This window comes from Notamacropus eugenii, chromosome 5, assembly GCF_028372415.1.
Source record: "Notamacropus eugenii isolate mMacEug1 chromosome 5, mMacEug1.pri_v2, whole genome shotgun sequence".
Taxonomy (NCBI): domain Eukaryota; kingdom Metazoa; phylum Chordata; class Mammalia; order Diprotodontia; family Macropodidae; genus Notamacropus; species Notamacropus eugenii.
The window spans coordinates 421,399,539-421,425,592 of NC_092876.1; the positions used below are offsets into that span (position 1 = coordinate 421,399,539).

General features: G+C 34.5%; 1 protein-coding gene across 3 annotated transcripts in view; it reads right to left on the reverse strand.

Annotated features, from left to right (window-relative positions):
* Positions 1-3,999: 3,999 nt before the first annotated feature.
* Positions 4,000-26,054, reverse strand: part of ERG (ETS transcription factor ERG) — a 136,006-nt gene continuing 113,951 nt past the window's right edge. For all 3 annotated transcript variants that reach the window (XM_072614992.1, XM_072614993.1, XM_072614990.1), the window contains exons 4-10: positions 22,578-22,781; positions 21,170-21,250; positions 19,135-19,206; positions 12,130-12,195; positions 11,419-11,475; positions 10,820-10,867; positions 4,000-5,818 (exon numbers count right to left, since the gene is read on the reverse strand). In XM_072614992.1, coding sequence (XP_072471093.1) covers positions 5,298-5,818; positions 10,820-10,867; positions 11,419-11,475; positions 12,130-12,195; positions 19,135-19,206; positions 21,170-21,250; positions 22,578-22,781 — 1,049 coding nt within the window. In that variant the 3' untranslated portion in view covers positions 4,000-5,297. The remainder of the gene's footprint in view (positions 5,819-10,819; positions 10,868-11,418; positions 11,476-12,129; positions 12,196-19,134; positions 19,207-21,169; positions 21,251-22,577; positions 22,782-26,054) is intronic.

Consider the following 26,054-nt stretch of genomic DNA (forward strand, 5'->3'; position numbering starts at 1 on the left):
AAAATATCGGTTAGCACCTGTTCTGCACTTGCATAAGATTGCAGTGCCCTGGTAAAAAAGTACATGACATCATCTTGCGGTGATGAACAGCTTCTTCAGTGCTCCATGCTACAAACTCCTAGATAGCCAAGAGTTCCCAGTGTCTACATTCTTTCCTACTGGTCTTCCTATGTAGATCTAGATTGGAAAAAAATGGCTCATTATGACTTTTTTCTTGAATTTATCCATCAGGCTTGGATCTGGTATAGTTTCTACATCTATCTGGACAAATTTTGAGAAGGATTTCAATGTATTTCTTTCCCTTACTCTGCCATCTTGGCTCCAGCTATACCAAATATTCAATAATTTTGATTGCTACTATTTTGTAATGTAGGTTAAGTTTTGTATTGTCACGTTCTCTTCTTTCATGCTTTTTTTAATATTTCCCTTGAAATTCTACATTTTTTCTTCCAAAATAATTTTGTTCAATTCTACAAAGTATCTTTTCAGTAATTTGATTGATATAAAACCAAAAAGCAAATTAACTTGCAAGTATCATCATTTTTATGTTTACATAAACAAATTACGAGCAACAATCTTTTTAATTAGTTATCCCCATTTATGTTAGAGAATTTTGCACATTGACAAATTATTTTTTTAAATCCAAGTACACTCATTTCTGTTTATGCCTATTTATTTTTATCTTCTCAGATATTTGGCCAATCTGAATTTGTTCTTTTTAAACCATACCTTGTAGATTTATAGCATTTATAAATTTGAAAAAGATACTATACACATATACCTTAATCCAAGTCACTGAGACAAACTTTTGCACAGAATAGGAACAAGGATAGATCCACTGGTCAGACATATCCCTCAGAATTGAGTATCAGTTCAGTAACTATCACTCTAGGTTCCTGTAATTCAACCAATTCTTAATCCATTTAAATGTTGGATAGCATGAAAAATTGACAAAAGCTTTATGAAAGTGCAGGTGTGCACATTTCCTCAACTTGGCTGCAAATTCCTTGAGTAGAGACCATACTTCTCATACAATGCTTCCAGCTCAGTGAATTGCTGATTGCAGCTTGCAAATAATATATACTTAATAAATGATTTTGAATCCGAAAAGAAGATAGTTTTTGAATGAGTATTTCCTTGACCAACTGCCAGCTACAGTGTTTTGTGATAAATATTTTCACAAGTTTATAGTTCCCAAGGTAATGTAATAGCACCTTTCTCCTGCTGTACCATTTTTATGTAGCAATTACATATTTCCTCACTATCATCACCTAAAATGCTTATCATATAATATATGTAGTCTTGCAGCTGATATATAAATAGCTGCGTATCACATGAAAGAAAGAATACAATATAACATTTTCTTCCTTTGTAATGTAAATAACTATGAATTTTCAATTACTTGTTTGGTGAATTCTTTATCAGGTTACTTTTAAATTATTTGGACTAGATGTTTTAGAATAGCATTTTAAAAAAGAATTTTAAACTTACATTTGAGTAGTTCAAAATGTTTAGCCACTTTCTATGAGTTCTTAGGACTTCATTTTAATGGTGCAGATGGCTGGAAAACCAGATTTTTTAAAAACAATACTCTATTATTTTCAGGACTTAAGGGATAATTTTACTAGTAATATTTTTCCTTCTTACAGCAGAACCCCAAGTATCAGGTCATCATGGATAGTTAGGTGAAAGAGTAAAGTGAAAGCTTTCAGAGGTGCCAAAAGACAGTCATAAGAGTGGCTGCTATTTAGATATGGTTAGAGAAATAGATTGTGGAATCTCTTTTTCCCAAGGTTACAATTTCAAATCATAAGTAAAAAAGTTTTAGGTTATCACATTTTGTTTCCTATACATCCTGATAATTTTCTGGTAAGGTCATCCACAATTTAAGTGGAAGTTTTGCTGACAACAGGACAAGCAAAGGAAAGGTATATGATCATATTTCATATGTTATTTTTTAGATAAGAAAAGAAAGCTTCATTTTAGTCAACATACTTCAAGATGACAGGTACTATCAAATTAAATAGAAACGTGCTAGCAGCTTAGAAAAAGATCCTTTCCAAATCACTCTATCATAAACTGAAATACTTTATCTGTCCTACAATTAGGCAAGGAAAAATTTAATGTTCAATGAAATTTTAGAATAAATAGGGATCTGATTAGATGGAGAAGTGAAAACACTATTTAAGATAGCAAAAGACTAATCTTTCCAGCAAGGATCAATTTTCCAGGAAACCAACACAAACAAATGTTTCTGGAAAAAAACAATAGGAAAATTTTTTTTTTAAGGTTTCAGTGATTATATAAGAATCTTAAATCAATTCCAAGGAAATTTGGAGTGAGAAATAAAAGAATGAGAAACAATTAGAAGCTTGAATATGACATAAATAGGTGAAAGTATTATTTTAAAAGTAGGATTAAAGGGTTATTTATTGAGGACATCCATCATCAAGATCTTCAAAAATGCTGCATCATTTCTCATATTTACATCAAACTTTGCAGAAAACTTGGGTGGGGGTATGTGGGCAGTAAACTTAAAACATTTATAAAATTGAATTTAATCTTATTTTGTTTTTATTGTTTTGCTTATAAAATCGTCTTGAAACATTCGTGTTGAATTATCAGGAGAGTACAATTTACAATTATATGCAGAATGTAGGCACATCTGACTTGAGCTTCTAACATAGTAAGCGATCAACCTTTTTCAGTAGTACAGTTTTCATATCCTTTGCTGCTAGTTTTTTTTTAATTACACAAGATACAAGCTAGAGTTATTTTCAATAAGAATATAATGGTGGAGGCGATTTGCTATATGAACAATGCTGACAGAGTCTGGAACTCAAGTAACGTGATCCTATATAATCTTCAGGAATTATTGCCAAGATGGCACAGCATAGAGGTCTGACAACTAAGTTGTCCTTATTGCAAAAGCCACATAAAACTAGTGAATGGCTCTGGAACTCCTGTGAAATAGCCCAATTATGTTTTGTGTTCAGTGTTTGCTCTCCACCCCAGTCAAGGTAAGCTGAATTTACTAGAGAACTCAGAGATCTCCCAAGTCTTGCTGTCCACCTTCCCCTCTCTCCCTACATGACATAGGGGCTGATACCCTATGGTAAATATAAGAGAGGACATGGAAGAGGACCAGCAGACACAATGTAGAAATACTTACATTGATGTGACCGTAAGTCCACTGGCACACTCGATCTTGAAAACAGTGTCTACTGAGCACAGATACTAATAAATATTAAGTTAGAGGTTTTTAAACCCTGAACCCTGGTTCCTAAATTCCTGTGGTATAAAAAATGGAGTTAATCAGCTTATTTTAATCAATGAAAAAACTCAAATAACACATTAAGATGTTGCCCCCTAGTTGTAAACTGAGGAATATCGAGTTTTTTGTTACACATTTTATTTACCAGTAATGATATAATTTCTTCAAGTGCAGTAGGTTTTTCATGGTTCGATTAACACTTCATGATTATATTAAGAATCATGTGGTGATTTGTGATGGAGACAGAATAGAAATTTTTGCTTCAAAAATCGTTCCTCAGTTTCAGACGTCTCTTTCCATTTTGTAGATGAGTAGAAATTATTATGCAAGAGCAATCCACCAGATATAATGTTTGGTCCTACTGCTCCAGAGAGGAGATATTAACATGCTAGCAGCATGGGAACAGATAGGAAGAATTTGGTCGAAATTCTCACAACTATGTGGCATAAAATGATTGTAAGGATTGAACTGTGATATAATTTCAGTCAAAAAGCATTTGAGTCCTATTTATCTCTCACTTTCTTAAGGGACAAAAATGAAGATTAACATTTTTAACCAATTATGATGACGAAGCAAGCTGGTGACCAAAAATGCAGACAGCTATATAAATAAGAATCATCAAGCTAGGCCAAGCTCATTTTATTATGTACACTCTGCATTCTAAGTATTAATAACTTCATATTGTAAACATTAAGCATACTGAGTTAAAATTCAAGGCCACAGTATTTCTAATTATCCATTGTGTGTGTGTGTGCGCGCGCATACATGCATGTGTGTAGACATGTGCATGTGTGTGTGTGTTTGTGTGTGTGTGTTTGTCTTTGGTTGGCCGAGATCAACTCGTAGTGTATAAATGCATAAGTTATATAATTATTATGTAATAAAGAGGAAAAAACCCACTGACATATACTTCATTCTTACAAACGCACAGCATTTGTGACTGAAAAAGGAAAAGTGATGCCCACTTAACCAAAACATCTATGTGATTTCTGATAATGACAATCACCAAGGCTGTCTCTTACCTTATGCCCCAAGATAATGGTGAGGTCCTGACTGTTTCTTCTAAATATCAGATAATTCCAGTTTAAAAAAAACTTTAAAAAAGTGATGTGCAATCTGATTTCTGAATTTTACACTACTTTTCCCTTCAAGATTAGCAGTGTCCTCTCGGTATACTAGGGATGGCATAACACTGATAATATTTTACCTCATATCCTAACAAATCATTCCCCAAGGTCCAATGTTAACATTTTCAGTTTCTACTTGGTTAAGTAGTTTCTTTCTCATTCTGTGTCGCTTTCTTCTTCTGCTTCTCACTAATGTCCTGTTGCAGATGCAGGTTCTTGTTCTACAATCATACACTTGTCTTTTATACACATTCTCAGTCCTACTCTTTGGATCATAAGAATCTGAAATGATGAGGAGTCTTCACAGTTTGAAATAGCTGATAGCCCTTCATTTTGATTTTAATCAAAATAGCAAGTGCCATTGTATTCCACACATTGGCTTCCACAATAAACCAGTCTAAATCTGTGTGTAAGTATGTGTATAAATTCATATATATACACACAATATATGTATATATTCTTCTATTTTAAATACAGGCAGAGTTTTAAAAATGAATTCATATATTGTATGTTAGATCAATATTGTATTATTCTAATATTGTAGTATAGTCCCAGTTAGCATGTGGATACCAAACTTTACACTGAAGCTTATACACTTATTAAAGCCACATTTCTCTTGTTCATGATCACTTCATGCTTCAACTTATTTTGTCTTTCATGATTGATCCATATTACATTTTAACATAATTTTTGCCTTTTTGAGTATTAATTTTATTAATTCCTATCCCTAAAGGACTATCTGATCTCTTTCTCCATCTTTCACTCTCACCCCCAACCTGAAATATAGTCAACCTTTTCCATTCCTTGCATTCCACTTTTGATTCATGTTTTCTCTAGCAAACTTTACAAAAATTCTATGGGAAATTTTATAATGTAGAGGAGTGTCATTTTTTCCTTTAGTAGTAAGTCCCCAAATGGGAAGGCATATGACTGGCTGGAAGCCTGGTATTGGGATAGATACTTCCAGTTGATGAATTCCAGTATGGGTTAGGGGCAGAGAAGAAACTGGAAGATGTCACAGGCAAAGCAGGTGGATGAGGAGCAACGAAGTTCATCTTCTGAGGATGAGTGTGATAGGAGCCCATGTAAGGGAGGTCTGAAGGATACTTGTACAAGGAAGACTCCGGAGGGTGGGGCTGCAACGCCTGAGCAATTCCATGGAAGTCAAATTTATAAGCATATCGCTTGCCATGAACTTTAGTCATAATATTTTTGTCATAGTAGTAACGCAAGGCGCGACTAAGCTTATCATAGTTCATGTTGGGTTTGCTTTTGCGTTCTCCCCAGCGACGGGCAACTTCATCAGGGTCTGTCATCTTGAATTCTCCATTGGTGCCTTCCCAAGTGATGCAGTTGGAATTTGAGCTGTCAGATAGAAGCTCCAGAAGGAACTGCCAAAGCTGTATCTGTCCACTTCCTGGAGGGGGGGTGGGGGTGGGGAGGAATCAGTGAGAATTAGTCACACAAAGAAATAAAAACATTCTCTCTCATTGGCTCCTTTTTTTTTTTTTACATTCATGCTGATCTGTTTCCTTCAAACTTCTCATGAAGCTGAGAGAACTCCTTATTAGGTAATGTTCAGAGTGTTGACCAAAGTTTTGACTAAAATAGAACTTAATTTTCTCCCCAAACCCAATTTTCTCCTTAACTTTGCTAATTATGCTGGAAGCACCATTATTTTTCAATCTTTCACATTCATAATCTTGGCGTCATCCTTGTTGCCTCATTCCACCTTACATAGTCAATCAGTTCTCAACTTTTTCAGGTTCCCTTTCCACAACATATCTCATATCTGATCTTATCTCTCTACTCATACAGAAACCAGGTTAATTCAGGCTCTCATCACCTCCTTATTAGAGTATTGCAATATCTTCTTAATTGGTTTTCCTATCTCAGACCTCTTCATATTCTAGTCTATCATTCATAGAACTGACAACCAAAAGTGCAGATCTGCCCATGTCACTATTCTACTAAATAAGATACAGTGTCTCCCTTTATCCTCAAGGATCAAATATAAATTACTCTGTCTAGCTTTGCAGCCAGTTCCCAATCTATCTTTCTAGCCTCATCATATATTACTCCTGATCCTGTACTTAGGAAATTAGCCAAACTGGCCTTCTCTATGTTCCCCACATACAACATTGCATCTCTTTCTCTGTGCCCTGCTTTATTCGTTCCCCTATACATGAAAAGTACTTTGAATAATACAATGTATCTCTTCCTTCAATATACGGCTCAAGTGCAATCTTCTATGTGAAATCTTTCTTAATCCTCCTTAATTGCCAGGGCCCTCATTCCCTAACTATCTATATGTTTTTTCTCTTTAAAGCTATTTTGTATATGCTTACATATTTACTTATTATTTTGTTTCGTTCTTTGTAATTATATTACATTTAGCACCATAATTGAATCATAGAAAGCAAATGTTTAACTGATTGGAAGTGCACTTAAAAATATATTTGTAAAGACTTAATGTTTTCGATATCTCATTGTTTTCTATTTTTGTAAGACAGAATTAAAAATGTAAATAGCAATAATTACATAATTCTATTTTTATTGTATCCAATGTAATCAAAGTAAAATAATGAAAGTCTGATTTAAGAAATCAAACTCCTAAAGTTTGCAAATAAAATTTAACGCCAGTAAATTAAAATATGATTCTAATAAACATATATGAACAACAAAAATTCTAATGAAATATATTCTAATATGATACTTTGTTAGATCTCAGAAATCAAAACTTTCCCTAGAACCAAAAACAAACTAGTTAAAATAAGGAACTTTAGAAAAAAATATTTTTTTCCAAACCATATCACCTTTCCTAGTATTTAACCAAATATATGATAATAAAAAATATTTTTCTCTTTTCTTGCAATGCTGATTGTGTTATACTATTTTTAAAGGTCCAAATTCCCGACCCCCATCCCAAAGGCTGTGAAACAATGAATTATTGCCAGGAGTATTCATAAGCAAAGAGAGACAGTGATAGAGAACAGAGATTTATTTTTCAGTAGTTTTACTGTTGTATCCAACTCTTGATGATTTGGGGGTTTCCTCAGCAAAGATACTGGAGTGGTTTGTCATTTCCTTCCCCAGCTCATTTTACAGATGAGGAAAGTCAGGCAAACAGTTTTAAATGACTTGTCCAGGGTTACACAACCAGTAAGTGTCTGAGGCCAGATTTGAACTCAGGAAGATTAGTCTTCTTGGCTACAAGCACAACATTCTATCCACTGTGCCACCTAGCTGCCCAGAGCAAGATGGTAAATGCAATTAAAAATTCAACTATAAATGAACATCTAAAGGGAGGAGGCCTTACTCAGATCTATATAGCTGTAGTTTCCTTGATTATTTAACGACTTCCCATTTAATTGCTACTATGCAATTATGTTCAAGGTTTAACAATTTTATTTGAATGTTGTACTTTCTTTTTTCTTTCTCTTTTTAAGCAGAGACTTTTTACTCAGTTTTAGTTCCAAAATCTCTCCTTCTCCCTAACATCTTCCTTACACCATAAAAGGCAAAGAAAACAAAATTTATTACAAATTTCTGCATTAGACAGTACGTTCACAACCCCCACAAAAAAGGCAAGAAAAAGAAAGATGAAAAGAATATGTTCAATATGCCCTCTGAGTTAATCAATTGTCTATCTAATGGCACAGCATGTTTCATCATGAGTCTTTTGGAATTATGGTTTTTTTGATTATGTAGATCAGAGTTACCAAGTCTTTCAAAGTTGGCTATCTTTACAATATTACTATAACTATGTAGATTGATCTCCTGCTTCTATTGAGTTTACTTATATCAGTTCACACAAGTCTTCGTAGGTTTCTCTGAAACCTTCATCATTTCTTACAGCAGAATAATATTCCATCACATTCATATGCCATTAATTTTTCAGTCATTCCCCAATTGTTGGGCAATCCACCAGTTTGTAATTCTTCACCACCACAAAAGGAATTGCTGTAAATATTCTTCTGTAGTGGGTCCTTTCCCTCTTTCTTTGATCTCCTTGAGGTATAACCCTAGTTTCATTAGCGTTGGTTCAAAGGATATGCACAGTTTAATTGCCTTTTGAGCACAGTTCTAAATTACTTTTCACAGTTGTTGGACTAGTTCACAGCTCCAACAGTGCATAAAAATACTTGTGTTCCCATATCCAGTTCATCAATTTTCATGTTCCTTTTTTGTCATCTTAGCCAATCTGATGGTTATAAAGTGGTACTTCAGAATTATTTCAATGTGCCCTTTTCTAATTATTAGTGATTTACAGCATTTTTATGTGACTATTGATATCTTGGGCTTCTTCATCTAAAAACTGCCTATTCATTCCTTTTGATCATTCATCCTTTGAGAAATGGATCTCATTCTTGCCATTTGACTCAGATCCCAATATATTTAAAACTGAAATCTTTATTGAAGAAACTTGCTACAAAGATCTTCCTCCCCATTTCCTGCATTAGTTTTATTTATGCAAAAACTTTTGAGTTTTATGTAATCAAAATTTTATCTGTTTTACTTCTCATTTAACTATCTCTCATTTGATCATAAGCTCTTCCCCTGTCAATGGATCAAACAAGTCATTTGTTTCTTGCTTCATTAATCTGCTTATGATATCACTCTTTATATCTAAATCATGTGCCCATTTTGAACTTATCTTGGTATATTCTGAGAGATCTTGTTCAGTGTCTAGTTTGTGCTAAACTACTTTCTAGTTTTCCCAAAAACATTTTTTTTAATCAGATAAGAAGTTTTTCCTCTCATAGTTGGGATCTTTGAATTTATCTAACACTATTTACTTCTGTATATTGTGTGCCTTCCATGTTCTACTGATCAACTTCTCGTTTTCTTAACCAGCACCAGATTATTTTAAAGACAATTCAATTCAAATTATAGGCTTGTAATATAGCTTGATGTCTGGTAATGCTAGGTCCCCTTCCTTCCCATTTTTAATTGATCCCCTTGACATTTTTTTTTATCTTTTATTCCTCCAGATGAATTTTGTTTTTATTTTTGCTAATTCTATAAAGCAATTTTTTGATACTTTGATTGGTATGATGCCGAATGAGGTAGGATTGTCTTTTTGTTATATTAGCTTGCATGCCCATGAGCAATTAGTATTTAGTATTTAGTAAGCAATTAGTATTTCTCCAGTGACTTAGATCTATTTTTGTTCATATGAAAAGTGCTTTGTAATTGTATCCATATAGTTTCTGTGTGTACCTTGGTAAGTAGAGCTCAAACATTTCATACTATCTAAAATTATTTTAAGTAGAATTTCTCTTTCTTCCTGCTGGATTTTATTGGTCATAAACAGAAATGTTGATGGTTTGTGTGACTTTATTTTGTATTCTGAAACTTTGTTACAGGTATTGTTTCAAGTAATTTTTAGTTGATTCTCTTGCGTTTTCTAAGTAACACATCATGTCATTTGCAAAAGGTGAATATCTTCTTTCCTTGTTTCTTATTTTTGTTCCTCCAATTTATTTTTCTTGTCTTATTGTTACAACAATAAGGGGCAACTACATAGCACACGGTATAGAGTGCTGGGCCTGGAGTCAGGAAGACTCATCTTTCTGAATTCAAATCTGACCTCAGACACTTATTAGCTGTGTGATCCTGGGCAAGTCACTTTACCCTGTTTGCTTCAGTTTCCTCATTTATAAAAATGAGTTGGAGAAAGAAATGGCAAACCACTCTAGTATCTTTGCTAAGAAAAACCCAAATGGAATCATGAAATGTTGAACATGACTGAAAAAGACTCAACCAAAAAATGGCATATATATATATATATATATGCAAGCAGTTTAACATTTTTTAATCTCTTATGATTTCTTGTGATTCCAATAGGAATGGAAAATTTTCTGTTTCGCTCTAGTCTTTTCACCAGGAATACTTGAAAATCTTTTATATCATATCTAGCTAAAGTGAAGGACATTGAGAGGAGAGCAACAGGATAGGAGTGAACCTTCAGTCCCCGAATAAGGATTGAAAGAAAGATCTGCATATGATTATTCTGGGTCATTCCAGAATAATGGAAGGGGGAAGATATAATCAGGGAGTGACAATAGCTGTCTTTCAAAGAGCTGTCATGTGAATGAACAATTAGACTTGTTTCATTTGGTTTCAGAGGGCAGAGTCAAAAATGTAAAAATTTCAAAGAGGCAAATTTGGACTCACCAACTAGAAATACTTCCTTAACAATTCAAACTGTGTGCATGTGCTATGGACAGCCTCAAGATAAGCTATTTCTCCCCTCCTTAAAGGGGGGGAAAGGCTTAAAGCCTCTCTTCAAAGAGAGGCTGGACAACCACTTCTTGAGGATGTTATAATGGGTATTTGTTTGCTTCTGAAGTCCCTTCCAACACTTAAATTCTGATTCTTATGTTGAGAGATAAAAATAGCACTAGTATCTTACCAGGATTTGCAAGACGGCTACTTGTTGGTCCAAGAATCTGATATGGATCTATATCAAAAATGAAAAGAAGAAAACAAATGATATGACATAAACATGTCTTTTTAATGAATGGTTCAGTTAGTAAACAAGTATTATGCACCTACTGGTTACAGATCACTGTGACAGATAATAGGGAAGGTACAAAGATAAATATGTCGTGGTTCATTGTCAAGGTCTAGTCATTAAACTATGATGCCTTGCAAAGTTCTATAGAAATTAGAGATTTTTAAAGTATCCATTATTTTTCTTTTTTAAAATTTGTTTCTGGTGTCATAGAATTGCAGTACAAAATTCTGGTGCAGTTAAAGATTTAAAACTATTCACAAGTTATTTAGGATTATACAACTTTCAGGAAGCTTGGATGTGTTCCTAGTAATTTATTGCTTGTTCTGTGTATCTAAAATATTTATTTAGTTCACAACACAAAAGTAGGCTTAATGAACTATCTGCAATTTATGGAAATAATTTTCATCAAATAGATATAAAAGTTAGTCCTCCCATAAAGTTGCCTACTTTTTCAAAGATAATCAGATAATAACTTCTAAGAAACTAAAACATACCTAATTGGGGACGCTGGTCTTCTGTTTTGGGAACTGTTGAAGAAGATGGCTGAGTAACTGGAGAAAAAAAAGATAATTATCTTTATTTTATGCCTGAGAGCCACATCCAGACTTTCTTGTGATACATTCCTCCACTAAATTCAAGTGATCAAAACCAGAGTTGTGAATATTAAGATACTGAGCTATTCTCACATGACACTAAAGAAAGTAGGGAGAAATATAGAAATAAATCTATGACAAAGATTTTCTTTATTGTCATGTTGCCACTGGAAAATTCCAGCCTCCTCAAATTCCAAGCTCCTCACTTTGGAAGGGATTTCATCCATTAAATGCCTTTCTCTTGCCTTGACTTTCTTCAGGTTCCATTGCTGTCTCCTAGTCTTCCGCATTCTACTTAGGGGTGTCCCCTCCCTATTCTTTTCCATCACCTCTCTATGTAGTATTTATATTAAAATATAAAGTCCTTGAGAGTAGAGTGTCTCACTTGCTTTTAATTTTGTCCCCAGTGCTGAGCAGAGTTCCTGACACATAATAAATTTTTTAATCTATCTACACTGATATTAAAATAGAGAAATTGTAGAAAGTAATAGAGAGGAACTAGGAAGGAGATTCTAAAACATATAAACTTAGAGAATCTCTAGTTATTTAAATGATGCTACGGACTTGAAGTACAAAGATTCAAATCCATGTGAGAGGGGGAAAAATCCATACCTTTTGACTGTGTAGGGTGACTATGACTTGTCCAGTTTGATCTCCTAGCTGCTTCATATGGTAAATCTATAAAGACCAATAAATTATCACCAATATTAAAAATGTAGACATTTTAAAAATATGTACTATAGTTTTACTTATTGGAACAAATATCATGCAAAAATTTAGTAATTTGTGAATGTCACATTTCTTCTTGAGCTATACTTATGAGGTAAAATGTTTAGAATTTTATTGATGGTTACAAGAATTAGGGATAACAACTCTAGTGTTCTCACCCAATTCATTTAAAATTATGTATTCTATTGAAAACTTTTATTTTTATAAGTTATTTCTAGAAAGAAACATTTCCATTTTCACTTTGGTTGCACCCTTCCTTGTAACATAGAAAAACAATTTAGTAAAAGCATCAGATACAGTGATCGCATCTGTATTTTATGTTCTAGAAGCCCTAGAAGTTCCCTATATCTCTAACATGTGGATGGAGGTATGTTTTCTCTCAAAAGGGCCTTCAGTGGTTTTTAGACTACCTCAAGTTTGGTTTCCTTTTAGTTATCTTTTCATTTGCTATACTCAATTAGTCAAGAAGCATTTATTATGTTTCTACTATGGACCAGACACTGTGTTAAGTGTTGCAGGCACAAGGAAAGATAAAAGTAGGCTTTTCAGGAGCTTACAATCTAATGGTGGTACAACATGCAAAGAACTATATACAAACAAGATACACGTAAGTAGGAAATAATCAAGAGAGAAAAGCATAAGCATTAAGGGTGTCAGGAGAGGTTTCTTTCACAGAAGGTGAGACTTTTAGCCAAAACTTGAAGGAATTCCAGAAATTTCAGTATTTGGGACAGCAAGTAAAAAGGCCCTGAGTCAGGGGATGGAGTATCTTGTGTGAGAAACAGAAAGTAGACTTGTATCCTTGCACTGCAGAATACACATGGGTGTGGAAAAGGTGTAAGGTAAGAAAGTTGGAAAGGTAGGTACAGGTTATGAAAGATTTTGAACACTCAGCAAAGGACTTCATGTTTCATCCTAGAGGTGATAGGGAGTTATTAGAATTTTTGAGCAAAGAGGTGAAATGGTCAGATCTTCATTTTAGGAAGATTACTTTGACACCTAAGTAGAGGATTGACTGGAGTGGCAGAGACTTGTGCAAGAAGGTCCACCAGCAAGTTATCAAAATAGTTTAAGCATGTAATGATGAAGGCCTACATAAGGGTGGTGGTGTGTTTGTCCTTTGTTGCCAAAGAAGACCATGCCATCAGAAAAATAATGACATGACTTGATTTCACTTTGTTTTGAGTGAGGGAGGCCTGTGCAGGTCACCAGTCTCACTTCTCCTCCAGAGTCATATGAATCCAGTGACCAGATATTCATCAGGATGACTGGAGATGACCCAGGATGAGACAGTTGGGGTTATGTGACTTGACCAAGGTCACACAATTAGCGAGTGTCAAGTGTCTGTGGTAGTGTTGAAATAGAGAAGGGAGCATATATAGGAGATGTTACAAAGTTCAAATCCACAATACTTGGAACCTGAGTGGATAAGGACAGGGTGAGATCAAGGAGTAGAGGACCAGAAAGCCTAAATGTTAAATGTATCCTTTTCAGACTATAATGGTTAAAAAATTACATTGATAAAGGGATAGGGAAATATACATAAAAATTAATTGGAAACTAAACAACATAATCCTAAAGAATGACTGGATAAAAGAATAAATAATAAAATCAATCAATAATTTCATGAAAAAATAACAACATACCAAAATTCATGGAAGTACTAAAGGGAAAATTTATATCTCTAAATGCATACATCAATAAAAGAGAGAAAGAACATGTCAATGAATTTGGAAAGCAACTAAAAATACTAGAAAAAGAACAAATTAAAAATCCTCAATCAAACATCAAAGTGAAAATCCTAAAAATGACAAGAGAGATTAACAAAATTGAAAGTAAGAAAATCACTGCACTAATAAATAAAACTAAGAATTGATTTTATGGGGAAAAATTATAAGCTATTGGTTAATTTGATTAAAAAAAGAAGAAAACCAATTAAAAGTATCAAAAAATGAGGCAATTAAAGTAATTTTAGGAGCTATTGCAGGGAAACTGACAATCTAAGTGAAACTGATGAATATTTTTAAAAAATATAAACCACCTAGATTAACAAATGAGGAAATAAAATACTTAAATAACCTTATCTTAGAAAAAGAAAGTGAACAAGCCAAAAATAAACAACTTCCTAAGAAAAAAATCCTCAGATAGACTCACAAGTGTATCCTGCTGACCATTGATAGAACAATTAATTCCAGTACTATGTAAATTATTTGGGAAATTGGGCAAAGAAAGAGTTCTATAAAATTCCTTTTGTGACACAAATATGGTACTGATATCTAAACCAGGAGAAGCAAAAATGAGAGAAAGAAAGCTATAGAAAAATTTCCCTAATATATATTGACACAAAGAATTTTAATAAAATATTAGTAAGGTGATTACAGCAACATATCACAATGATAATACATTAAGAACAGGTGGGATTTATATAAGAAATGCATGCCTAGTTCAAATTCAATATTAAGACAATCAACATAATTGACCATATTAATAACAAAACCAATAAATATCATATGATTATCTCAATAGATGCAGAAAAAACTTTTGACACAATACAACATCAATTCTATTTAAAATACTACAAAACTCAGAATCAGTGGAACTTTCATTAAAATAATAAGTAGTATCTATCTAAAACCATCAGCAAGCATTATCTGTAATGGGGATAAAGTAGAAGCTTTCCCAATAAAATTATGTGTGAAACAAGGATAGCCTCTATTAATCAATATCATACTAGAAATGCTACCTACACCAATAAGAGAAGAAAAAACTTGAAGGAATTAGAATAAGCATGAGGTCTCAAAACTATCACTCTTTAGAGACAATATGAAGCTATGCTTAGAGAATCAGCTAAAAAACTAGTTGAAACAATTAACAAGTTCATCAAAGTATCAGAATACAAAATAAACCCACATAAATCATCAATATTTCTATATCTTCCCAAGAAAATCCAGCAGGAAGAGGAAGAAAGATAAATTTCAGTTAAAGTAATTGCAGACAATATAAATTAGTTGGGAATCTTCCTGCCAATGTAAATTTAGGAACTATACGAACAAAATTTAAAAATTACTTTATACACAAAGGTAGATCTAAGCAATTCGAGAAATATTAATTACTCATGGGTAAACATTAATTGCTCAAGGTAATAAAAATTGAGAATTCTACCTAAATTAATTTACTTATTCAGTGTCATACTAGTAAAACTACAAAAAATATTTTATATAGGTAGAAAAAATGATAAAATTCATCTGGAAGAACAATGGGGCAAAAATATCAAGGGAATCAATGAAAAAAAACGTGAAGGAAAAGTGACCTAGCAGTATCAAATCTCAAACTGTGCAAGCTGGCAACAAGTCCCCAAATCCTGGCACAAGAAGCTTGAAACTGTGTTCTCTCTATCTAGAAGCAGAACTCAACTTTAAAAGTCATAAAAGATGCAGGAAAATTAGCAAAAAAAATAACTAATAGTAATAATCTGACCATAGAAAGTTACTATAGTGACAGAGGAGCAAGGAACAAACTTAGAAAACAATAATGTCAAAAGAACTATATTCAAAGCCTCAAAGGAAAATGTGAATTGCTCTCAGCTCCCAAAGGAACTCTAGAAGAGCTCAAAAATGATTTTAAAAAGGAAATAAGTAAAAAAATAATTACAAAAAGTAATGAGAGTATTGCAAGAGAATCAGGAAAAAAGACTTAGCTTGGTAAATGGGTTGGAGTAATGGATATTAAATGAAATAGAGGACTTACAAGCATTGCTAACTTAAAGACCAGAACTAAACAAAAATTTTGATTTTCAAATACAAGTCTCAAGGGAAACATAAAAAGGTAAATAGGAAAAAGAAAACATAGGAGATTCAATAAGGTTAAACTGTTCATATTCCCACTTTACAGGATGATACTTGAAACTCTTAAGAACTTTATTACTATGGGGCAATTGAGAGGAGTATACATAGATGGACAGTGTGAATGTGAATTGACTATGATGGAATGATATAAGAAAAAAGTAAGGTTTGAGAAAGAAAATTGTACTGGTTGAAGAGGGAGATAGAATGTGGTAAGTTATCTCATACAACTGAGACTCAAAAGAGCTAATACAGAGGAAATGAAGATGGGGAAAGTAGAGGACAGTGCTTGAACCTTTCATCAGAACTGGCTCAAAGAGGGAATAACATACTCACTTAGTTCAAAGAATGACCATACAATTAAATTAGAACTTACATATTTTTAATTTATTAGATTTTGTTTAGACAAAACAGATATTTCATTGCAAATATATAAGCTTCCTCATCCCTCAATCCACCCCATTACAAATCTCCCCTATACAACATGTAGCAATGTCTGCAATGGAAAAATACAAAACTTTATCAATATAAAGAGAGATAAAGGCAGGATGCCTCTCCCCTCTATTATTTGACATACTTTTAGAAATAATAGTAATAGCAATGAAACTAATTGATTAAACTGATACTTGATTGCAGGCTCTTTGTCTCTGGTCTGCTCTGTTTCATCATTCCCAGGTTAGAGACTGGGTAAATAAAATTCTGTTCAAACCCTGGAGTCAGGAGGACCTGGAGTTAGTTCAAATTTAGTCTCTTACACTTCCTACTAGCCCTAGTTAAGTGACTGGGCAAGTCACTTATTCCTCTTTGTCTCAGTTTCTCATCTGTAAAACGAGCTGGAGAAAGAAATTGCAAACCACTCCGGTATCTTTGCCAAGAAAACACCCAATAGGGTAACAGACATGACTGAAACAACTCAGCATCAGAAGATGTGAGTGGTATGGACCTCAAAGGCAGAGAAGTTACTGAGAGGTAGGGGGAGAATCTAGAAATGGAAATGCATAGAACTGAATCTCTACTCTCTTGATCAATGAGCCAAAGGGAATGAATGAAGATAACAGCCAGTACTGAAGGGGTGGCCAAATAGGTTGTGAAATCAGGGGAGCAGGTTTTAGTGATTGTTAGTAGACAGAAGGAGTGGAAGATGAAATGATTTAGAATAAAGGGAAGTTTGTTGCCTGAAGCATAGGTATTCCAGAGGGCACAGTGAAAAAGGTGGGTGGAATATATAAGGTGGGTGTAAAATATAAGGAAAAGCTCTCAATGGAGGGAGTGAGGAAGGTAGAAGATATGGGAAGTATGAGAAAAGTAATTATGGAGATTAAGATAATGAGTTGGTAAGTATAGTAGAATTGGTCTAGATGTAATTCTTTGTGTGGATTCAGGTTCAGTGAAGCGTTTGGAAAAAATAAAAGTGGCCCCTCCTACAGCAAAAGAAAAATAAAACATATGATTTTTTTCATTATCAAGGTCAGATCTACTTTAAACAACCACAATAGACAAGGATAAATGTACATCTCCATGAGACATGGAAATTGAGGGTGTTAGGGCTGAGGAGAATGGGAATAAGGAATCAGGAGGTAAGGGATGGGAATGGAGTTTGGATGATGACATACAGTGGTTCAGAATCACTGGGACGTACAATGTATGATCAGATATGAAAATGTCAGACTATATTTAGAATACTGTCTTTTAGGTTCCACAGCTTAGGGAAGAAACTGATAAACTGGAGAGTGTTCAAGAGAAGGGAAACTAGTATGGTAACGGGCCTCAAGAGCATGCCATATGAGTACCGGTTAAAAAAGTCACTGATGATTTTTAGCCTAGACAAAAGACCTGCTTGAGGAAAAGACAAGGTATGGTCTTCATCTTCCAGATTGTCTTCTTTGTTTTAAATTATCTCATGTGGAAAAGAGATTTGAGCAAAGAGAGAAAAGATAGGAATAATGTTTGGGAGTTGTATAAAGTTAGCATTCCATCATTTTTTTTTTGGCATTTATTATTCTTCACGACAATGTGTGTGTTTGTCCTTTGTTGCCGAAGAAGACCATGCCATCAGAGAAATAATGACATGACTTGCACTCGACTTTGTTTTGAGTGAGGGAGGGCTGTGCAGGACACCGGCCTCACTTCTCCTCCAGAGCCATCTGAATCCAGTGACCAGATATTCATCAGGATGACTGGAGATGACCCAGGATGAGGAAATTGGGGGTAAGTGACTTGCTCAAGGTCACACAACTAGTGAGTGTCAAGTGTCTGAGGTGAGATTTGAACTCAGGTCCTTCTGACTCTTGAACTGGTGCTCTATCCACTGCACAGTCTAGCTGCCCCTCATGACAATACTGTACTGATAATAGTGTATTTCAGTCACAAATGAAAGCATTGGTGATATTAAATCCACTTCCTATTGATTGTTTCCCAGTATATAATTCTTAATGAATCATTAATATGTTGTCAACTACATATATTTTCTTTAAAAATCATTAATTGATTTGGAAATCAGGTTCTCCATGATCCAGCTTAGATCATCTCTAAATCTTGCTCATTGACACCATCCTTTCCTTCCCTTCACCTCCCTAAGTCTTTCTCACCCCCACCCTCACCTTGGACTTCATCTTTGGGAAGTCAGTAATGGAAAGATGAGCTTTCATCTTTTCTTGCCTAGAATAAAGCCTCCATGGTTCCTTAATTCAGAGAGGATAGCTTTTATTCTGATTGATTGTGTTTGTGTTTCCAGTGCTTACTGCAGTGCCTGGCAGATAATAAACGCTTATTAGATGCATCTCTGTCTCTTCTTCTCTCTCATTAAAATAGATTGCTAAATGTTACATATATTGAAGTAATTTTCTATTATTCTTATGGTGATTTGAAGTAGGTTTTTAGCCTATCTTCGAATGATATTTGTTACTTGGATTTAGTCTAAAAATCAACAAGAATAGACTGTCTGTTTATGACTATAGGCATCATAGATCTTTCAAATGCATGATATGTCCCATGAATATAAAACAATATCCTAAAAGAAGAGGTCATACAGTTGAAATTTTCATACCTGGTCTAGATGCAATTCTTTGTGTGGATTCAGGATATACTGAAGTGTTTGGAAAAATAAAAGTGGCCCCTCCTGCAGGCAAAAAAGAAAGATAAAACATAAGATGTTCTTTTTTTTTTCATTATCAAGGTCAGATCTACTTTAAACTGCCAAAATAGACAAGGATAAATGTACATCTCCGTGAACCATGAATAGATTCCAAAAGGAAGAAGTTCTGAAATTTACATGTGTTACATTATTTATAAAGTGCTTTTTGTTTTGACTTTAAAATTTTCTGACATAGCCATTATCCATAAATGGAATTGGTAGAAACTTTTCCAAGGTATGCAAACACTTGTAAAACATTATACAGTGATCTTGATAATTATTTTAAAAGAAAAACAAACATTTTATATAAGTGTATTAAAAATTAAAGTTTCCATCCAAATGTGGACACCATGGGTTTTTTCTCTTTCTTCTGCTTGCTGGATTCTGCAAAGCAAACAAAATAACTTAGGATCCAATGCATCCAGGCTAAAATTTTGTTTGTCAAGATTTTTAGATCTGGCTCCTTCATAAGTTTCCATATTTAGGAATATTCAATATTATGAAATCACAGATAACTTGAAATTGTCACTTACCTTACAAAAGCTTTAAAGAAAACTTAAAACTATGAAACCATATAGAAAAAAGAAAGGTTTAGGGACCCCATAGATCTCTCTTCCTCTCTCTCTCTCTCTCTCTCTCTCTCTCTCTCTCTCTCTCTCTCTCTGAGGAAAATGGTCATTTCTTGTGTATTTATGATTTCTAGCCATTCATAGGCTCAAGAGAAAATATAGACTTAACATATTATTTCATCATATAATAGATTTCTATTTTTCATTCCATAGAAGCATAGCATGTAAGGTCCTGGAAACAAAGCAAAAAATCAAAATTCAAATAAAACCAAAAAGGTTAGCTTCTAAATGCTGACTTTTTCTTTACCCTAATGATCAAAGAAACAAATTGAAGTAGGTTTCAAGACATATATGTATATACAAATACAAATGTGTATTTATTCATGTATATGTTGCAGGCATTATAGATTTTCATGTAAACATCATATTTTTGTTTGCTTGTTGATTTCTATGATTACTTATATCCTATCAGCTCTCATATATTCCATTCACAGAATAACCAGCTTTAGATAGTTTAGTGAGTTTAGCAGGTAATCTCATTAACAAACTTCTTTTATATATATATTTATATATGTGTGTGTACAAATGTACACACACATATATGTATGCATATACACGAAAGAACAATGTACTAAAGTTGCACATAGGCATAAAATGAAGGATAAAGAATTAGCTAACATGAAGCATGATTAAAAAATTTCATTGGAATTTTGCTAGACTCAGAAATATAAGATCATAGTATGTCAACAATATGTTGTGCGCTTGGTCAGAGATGAATTGTTCAGTAATATCAAAACTTCTCTTAAAATGATATAATTTTTAAAATTCTCATTCATATTATTCATATGATCTGAAGTTGGGAGAAGTTAAAAGGGAAAATAAAATACCAGTTTAATCCATCTAATGATCCTTTTAGGATACAGAGGATATGGGAAAAGGGAAGTGGCAACTGATTTCTAAAAGTGAATTTTAGATGATTGATATGCTTTTCATTCTCTATAGATCAACACATAGAATAAGACTACATATACCTTGATCATTATTCAGCATTTTTGATCCAAGAATAATTCTACATTTCTAGTTAAACTGACCTTTTGATCAAGACTCTCATTGTATCTCCCTTCTTCCCCCCAACTCTCCCCCACCCCTGGCAGGCACTTAGAAAGTTTAAAGGACTTTTTCTTCATTCCATTATATGTATAGAGTCTCTATCATTGGAAAACAATCTGTCCTCCATTCAACATGGAAAAGTATAACCCCCAAAGTGCTGTCTCTGCTACACAGAGTATTTCCTCTTTTTTTTTAAAGCAGTCAACTAGAGTCCTGTGCTCAAAAACAATTAGGATATCTTTGAGAGATGGAAACAAGACCAGCATTACCTGTATTTCTAGCATGCATTAACCGTGGAGAATTTTGCAAGGCTTTATCAACATCATCCGAAGTCAAATGTGGAAGAGGAGCTATAAGACAAAACAACACCAAAATAAAAAAAAAAATGAGAATTAGCTTTCAAAACTTGATTTTTTCTTTGCATTTGGATGTTAGTTTTGGGGACATGTCCTATTTCTTGTTAATATGTTGTGGATGTTATTTAGTCATGTTTGCAGCCCTGTGGAATGACTGTCCTTGGTATTCTTGGTTAATATACTGGAATGGTTTGCTACTTCCTTCTCTAGTTTTTTGCATGCAGGCAGTGGTTAAATGACTTACCCAAGGTCACATAGCTAGCAAGTGTCTGAGATTTGAACTATGGTCTTTCTGACTCCCAGTCCAGTGCTCTTATCCATTGTGCCTATTAGTATGTTAAAACTATCTTAATTCAAGGAATAAACAAATAGGATCACAGGCAAAGTAATTATGGAGAAACAATGATCCTGCACTATCAAGTTATTTTTTTCCCGTTAAATCTGTTTTTTATTTTTAAAATCAAAAGTCTCAGTGTATTCATCTTTGGATCACTAATTTGATTAATAATATCCTTTTTTTCACTTGTCATTTAAGTAAATTTAAATTCCGTGATTTTTGATTCTGCCAATAATTTGTGCTTCAGATTTGGGCCAAATGGGAGTACCATTTACCTATTGAGTAGAAAAATATGCAGCTTCTAACCACATATGAACCTTTTCCTTACATATGGCTTCTATTCTGATTTTTAGTCAACTTGGAACTATGTGGTAGTACAGCAGTATAAGAAAAGGAGCCCTATGTCTGTAGTGACAAAACCTAGATTCTAGATCTAGTTCTATCACTTACCAGCAGGGTGACTTTAGACAAGTCACTTCACCTTTATGGGACTCATTTTCCTCATCTGTAAAATAAGAAGGTTGCCTTGTATCTCTAACATCTCTTCCAGCTCTATGATGAAGAGCAACTTCATCCATTTGAGTTTCTTGGGCAATGGAATTAATTCCACTAAAAGGAAGTAGTGGGTGGTGAGAAGGAGGGTCGAAAGATCAGAGAATCTTGGTTCAAAGACTGCCTCTGCCACTTACTACCTTTGTCATCATAGATGATTCACTTAAAGTCTTTGGCCTTAGTTATTCATCTGTGAAATGTAAATACTAAATCTCCTGTAAGGTCTTTCCAAATTTTAAATATACGATCCTATCTCTGTCACTGTTATCTTCTCATGGTAGTGTTTTCTAAATATTATTTTTCTGACCCAAGATAGTAGCATTTCAAGCAGATAGTTGTCAAATCAGAAATTAGAAATAGGTTAAATCAAAAAGATAATGTCAATCATGAATTTTTTTTGAAGTTTTGTCCCATGAAAGAAAGTTGTCTTACTCTCTCTGAGGTAGTGAAGATGTGAGAGAAGGATATCAGCATTATAACTTGGAGTGAGTCTTTGGAAATCATCTTTGGTCATCTTACACAGATCCTTCCCATCTATGTTCTGGAATAGCAATATGTCAACATCTGGAAGACCATATTCTTTCACTGCCCATTCTAGCCATTGCCGGACATGGTCTGTACTCCATAATGTAGGATCTGAAAGGTTCAGCAAAGTAAATATTGTGAGCAATAGTTATTTGAACTTAAGTCCTAGGCTTTCCACATTAACAATCACTCACCTTTCATAACCATTAACTCCACATTCTGTTTCCACTATTCCAATATTATAGTTAGAACTCTATTTTTTATTAGCTTTAACTTTTATCAATTAATCAACTACCTGATAAATACTCATTGAGTGTCTACTGTGCATGAGTTGCTGCTAAGTACTCTCAGAGACATCTGAAAATAATAAAAAACATCTACTTCCCAGGGTTATTGCAAAGATCTAATAAGATAATATTTGTAAAGTGCTTAGCACAGTGCCTGGCACATAGTAAGTGCTAAATAAATACTAGTTTTCATTATTATTAGTAATGTTATTATTAGCATAGTACTTCGCACACAGTAAGCACTTAAATTCTCCACTCATTTCCAATAAGTTAGACTCAGAATTGAACATAAAGAAAACTTTCAGTGTTTCTAGCTCTTTCTTAAAACAAAAGTCCATCTTTCTCATGCCACTGTTTTCCCAGAAATGCTATATTGCATCCTAGGGTATTGCAGTCTCCTAAAAGATTAAAAATTATGATAACCCTAAGTGCAATAGAAAGACAAAGGATGGTCATAAGTAGGTTGCAGCATATTTGCAAAGATGAATTCCGTGCCCCGCAAATAAAAAGGCACAAGGGTTATCATCTAAGAAATGTGCAGGTCTTGACAGTATTGTGAGGGACAACAGATGGACAGACTGAGTCCTATAATGGTAGAACTAAAAGAAATCCACCAGGATATTAAATATGTCCTCTGTGGATAAGACATACTTTTAATAACATATGCAAGAATTACATAGAATGAGAAAATGTAGATGTATCAATGAGATCACACATCTCTTCAAATATTGAACTGTCACCAGTAATAATTCTCTTTCTCCAAAAAAAGGAGAGTAGAATACCTCAGGCATTTGCTTCCCATATTTTAGAGAATAAGAGGTAATTATCTAATAGAGACACATGGACTATTAGGAGATGTCATATAAGTGCTACTCAATTGCTATATACACCTCTGTGCTGAATGAGACATATCATTCAGTACTGTAACCTTAAGTGAATGTAACACTGCTTTAAGAAGTGATCTTTTAGTTTGTACTGGGGCTAGTACAAAGGGAATCCTCTCCTTCAGGAGATTTCTCTTGGTAAAGAGCTGACAAAGTTGTATTTTTACTGATCAATTGCTATGTCAAGGAAGATCATCTTGAGATCATGCATGACTGCATGCAAATGACTGGGCATTCTCTGACATGTTTAGCAGTGGCCGCAAAATCCCTACTTTGACCACATTCAGTATTACTTTAAAAGACAACAAGAAAGTACTAAAAGCACTAAAAGATTTGCTAGAAGGTATCTTAATAAGTCATTGGCTACTTGAATTGAGAAGAAAACAAGGAATGAGCAAAGATTACAATTAAAATGCATATGTTCCAATGACGCAATGAATGAGGTTGAAAAAATATTCAAATTGTTTTTTAGAAACATCAACTTTTGGAGGCAGAGTCAAGATGGCAGACTAGAAACACACACTTACGCAGTGTCTCTCCCCACAGCCCATAAAATACCTGTAGAGACAGACCCTCAACAAATTTTGGAGCAGCAGAAGTGGAGAACAACAGAGTGGAGGAGATTTCCAGCCCATGGTGACCTGAAAGGCCCAGGGAAATGCCAGTTGCACTGGATGTGGAGCCAAGCACAGAGCCCAGCCCAGCCTTGGCTGCCCAGCGTGACAAGACTCTGGGAGGAGGACACCTAAGGGGTGGAATCTCCAGTCCCAGCAGCAGGTCCTTAGATCCCTCAATCTACAGGCAACAAAGGTCAGTGACAGGGTTTTATCAGCTGGCCAGGAAGGGAGAAGTTCCTTCCCATAGCTCAGGCAGCAGGCAGAGACCACAGAGGCAGCACAGCAGCGCATAAGGAACCTCCATTGTTGGAGCGTAAAAACCCCTGGGGGCACTGAAGAGCTGAGTCTTACCTCAGCCCTGGGTAGAGGCTCTGGCCAAGTTGGTCGTTGTCTCACACTGAATGGAGGCCCTGCCCATCCAGCTTGTCTGAAAACCACCCTCCAGTGCTGACTTGGGAACTGGAGGCCATGTGGCTGAGGAGAGGTAAATGCTAAGATTCTGGGCATAAAAATCCCTTTTGCATCCAGACCAGTACACGCTTGTCATGTCACCTCGGAGGAACTGAGATCTCACAGATTCCCAGAGTACACCCTACTCTTGACAAAGGACGCAAAAGTCAGGTAACTGTTTGGGAAAATGCCCAAAAAGGGGGAAAAAAACAAGACCTTAGAAGGTTACTTTCTTGGTGAACAGATATCTCCTCCCATCCTTTCAGATGAGGAAGAACAATGCTTACCATCAGGGAAAGACATAGAAGTCAAGGCTTCTGTATCCCAAACATACAAAATAAATATTCAGTGGGCTCAGGCCATGGAAGAGCTCAAAAAGGAATTTGAAAATCAAGTTAGAGAGGTGGAGGAAAAACTGGGAAGAGAAATGAGAGAGATGCAAGAAAAGCACGAAAAGCAGGTCAGCACCTTGCTAAAGGAGATCGAAAAAAATGCTGAAGAAAATAACACCCTGAAAAATAGGTTAACTCAATTGGCAAAAGAGGTTCAAAAAGCCAATGAGCAGAAGAATGCTTTAAAAAGCAGAATTAGCCAAATGGAAAAGGAGATTCAAAAGCTCACTGAAGAAAATAGTTCTTGAAAAATTAGAATGGAACAGATGGAGGCTAATGACTTTAAGAGAAACCAAGAAATCACAAAACAAAACCAAAAGAATGAAAAAATGGAAGATAATGTGAAATATCTCATTGGAAAAACAACTGACCTGGAAAATAGATCCAGGAGAGACAATTTTAAAATTATGGGACTATCCGAAAGCCATGATCAAAAAAAGAGCCTAGACATTATCTTTCATGAAATTATCAAGGAAAACTGCCCTGAGATTCTAGAACCAGAGAGCAAAATAAGTATTCAAGGAACCCACCAATCACCACTGGAAAGAGATCCAAAAAGAAAAACTCCTAGGAACATTGTGGCCAAATTTCAGAGTTCCCTGGTCAAGGAGAAAATATTGCAAGCAGCTAGAAAGAAACAATTCAAGTATTGTAGAACTACAATCAGGATAACACAAGATGTAGCAGCTTCTACATTAAGGGATCAAAGGGCATGGAATAGGATATTGGAGAAGTCAGAGGAACTAGGACTAAA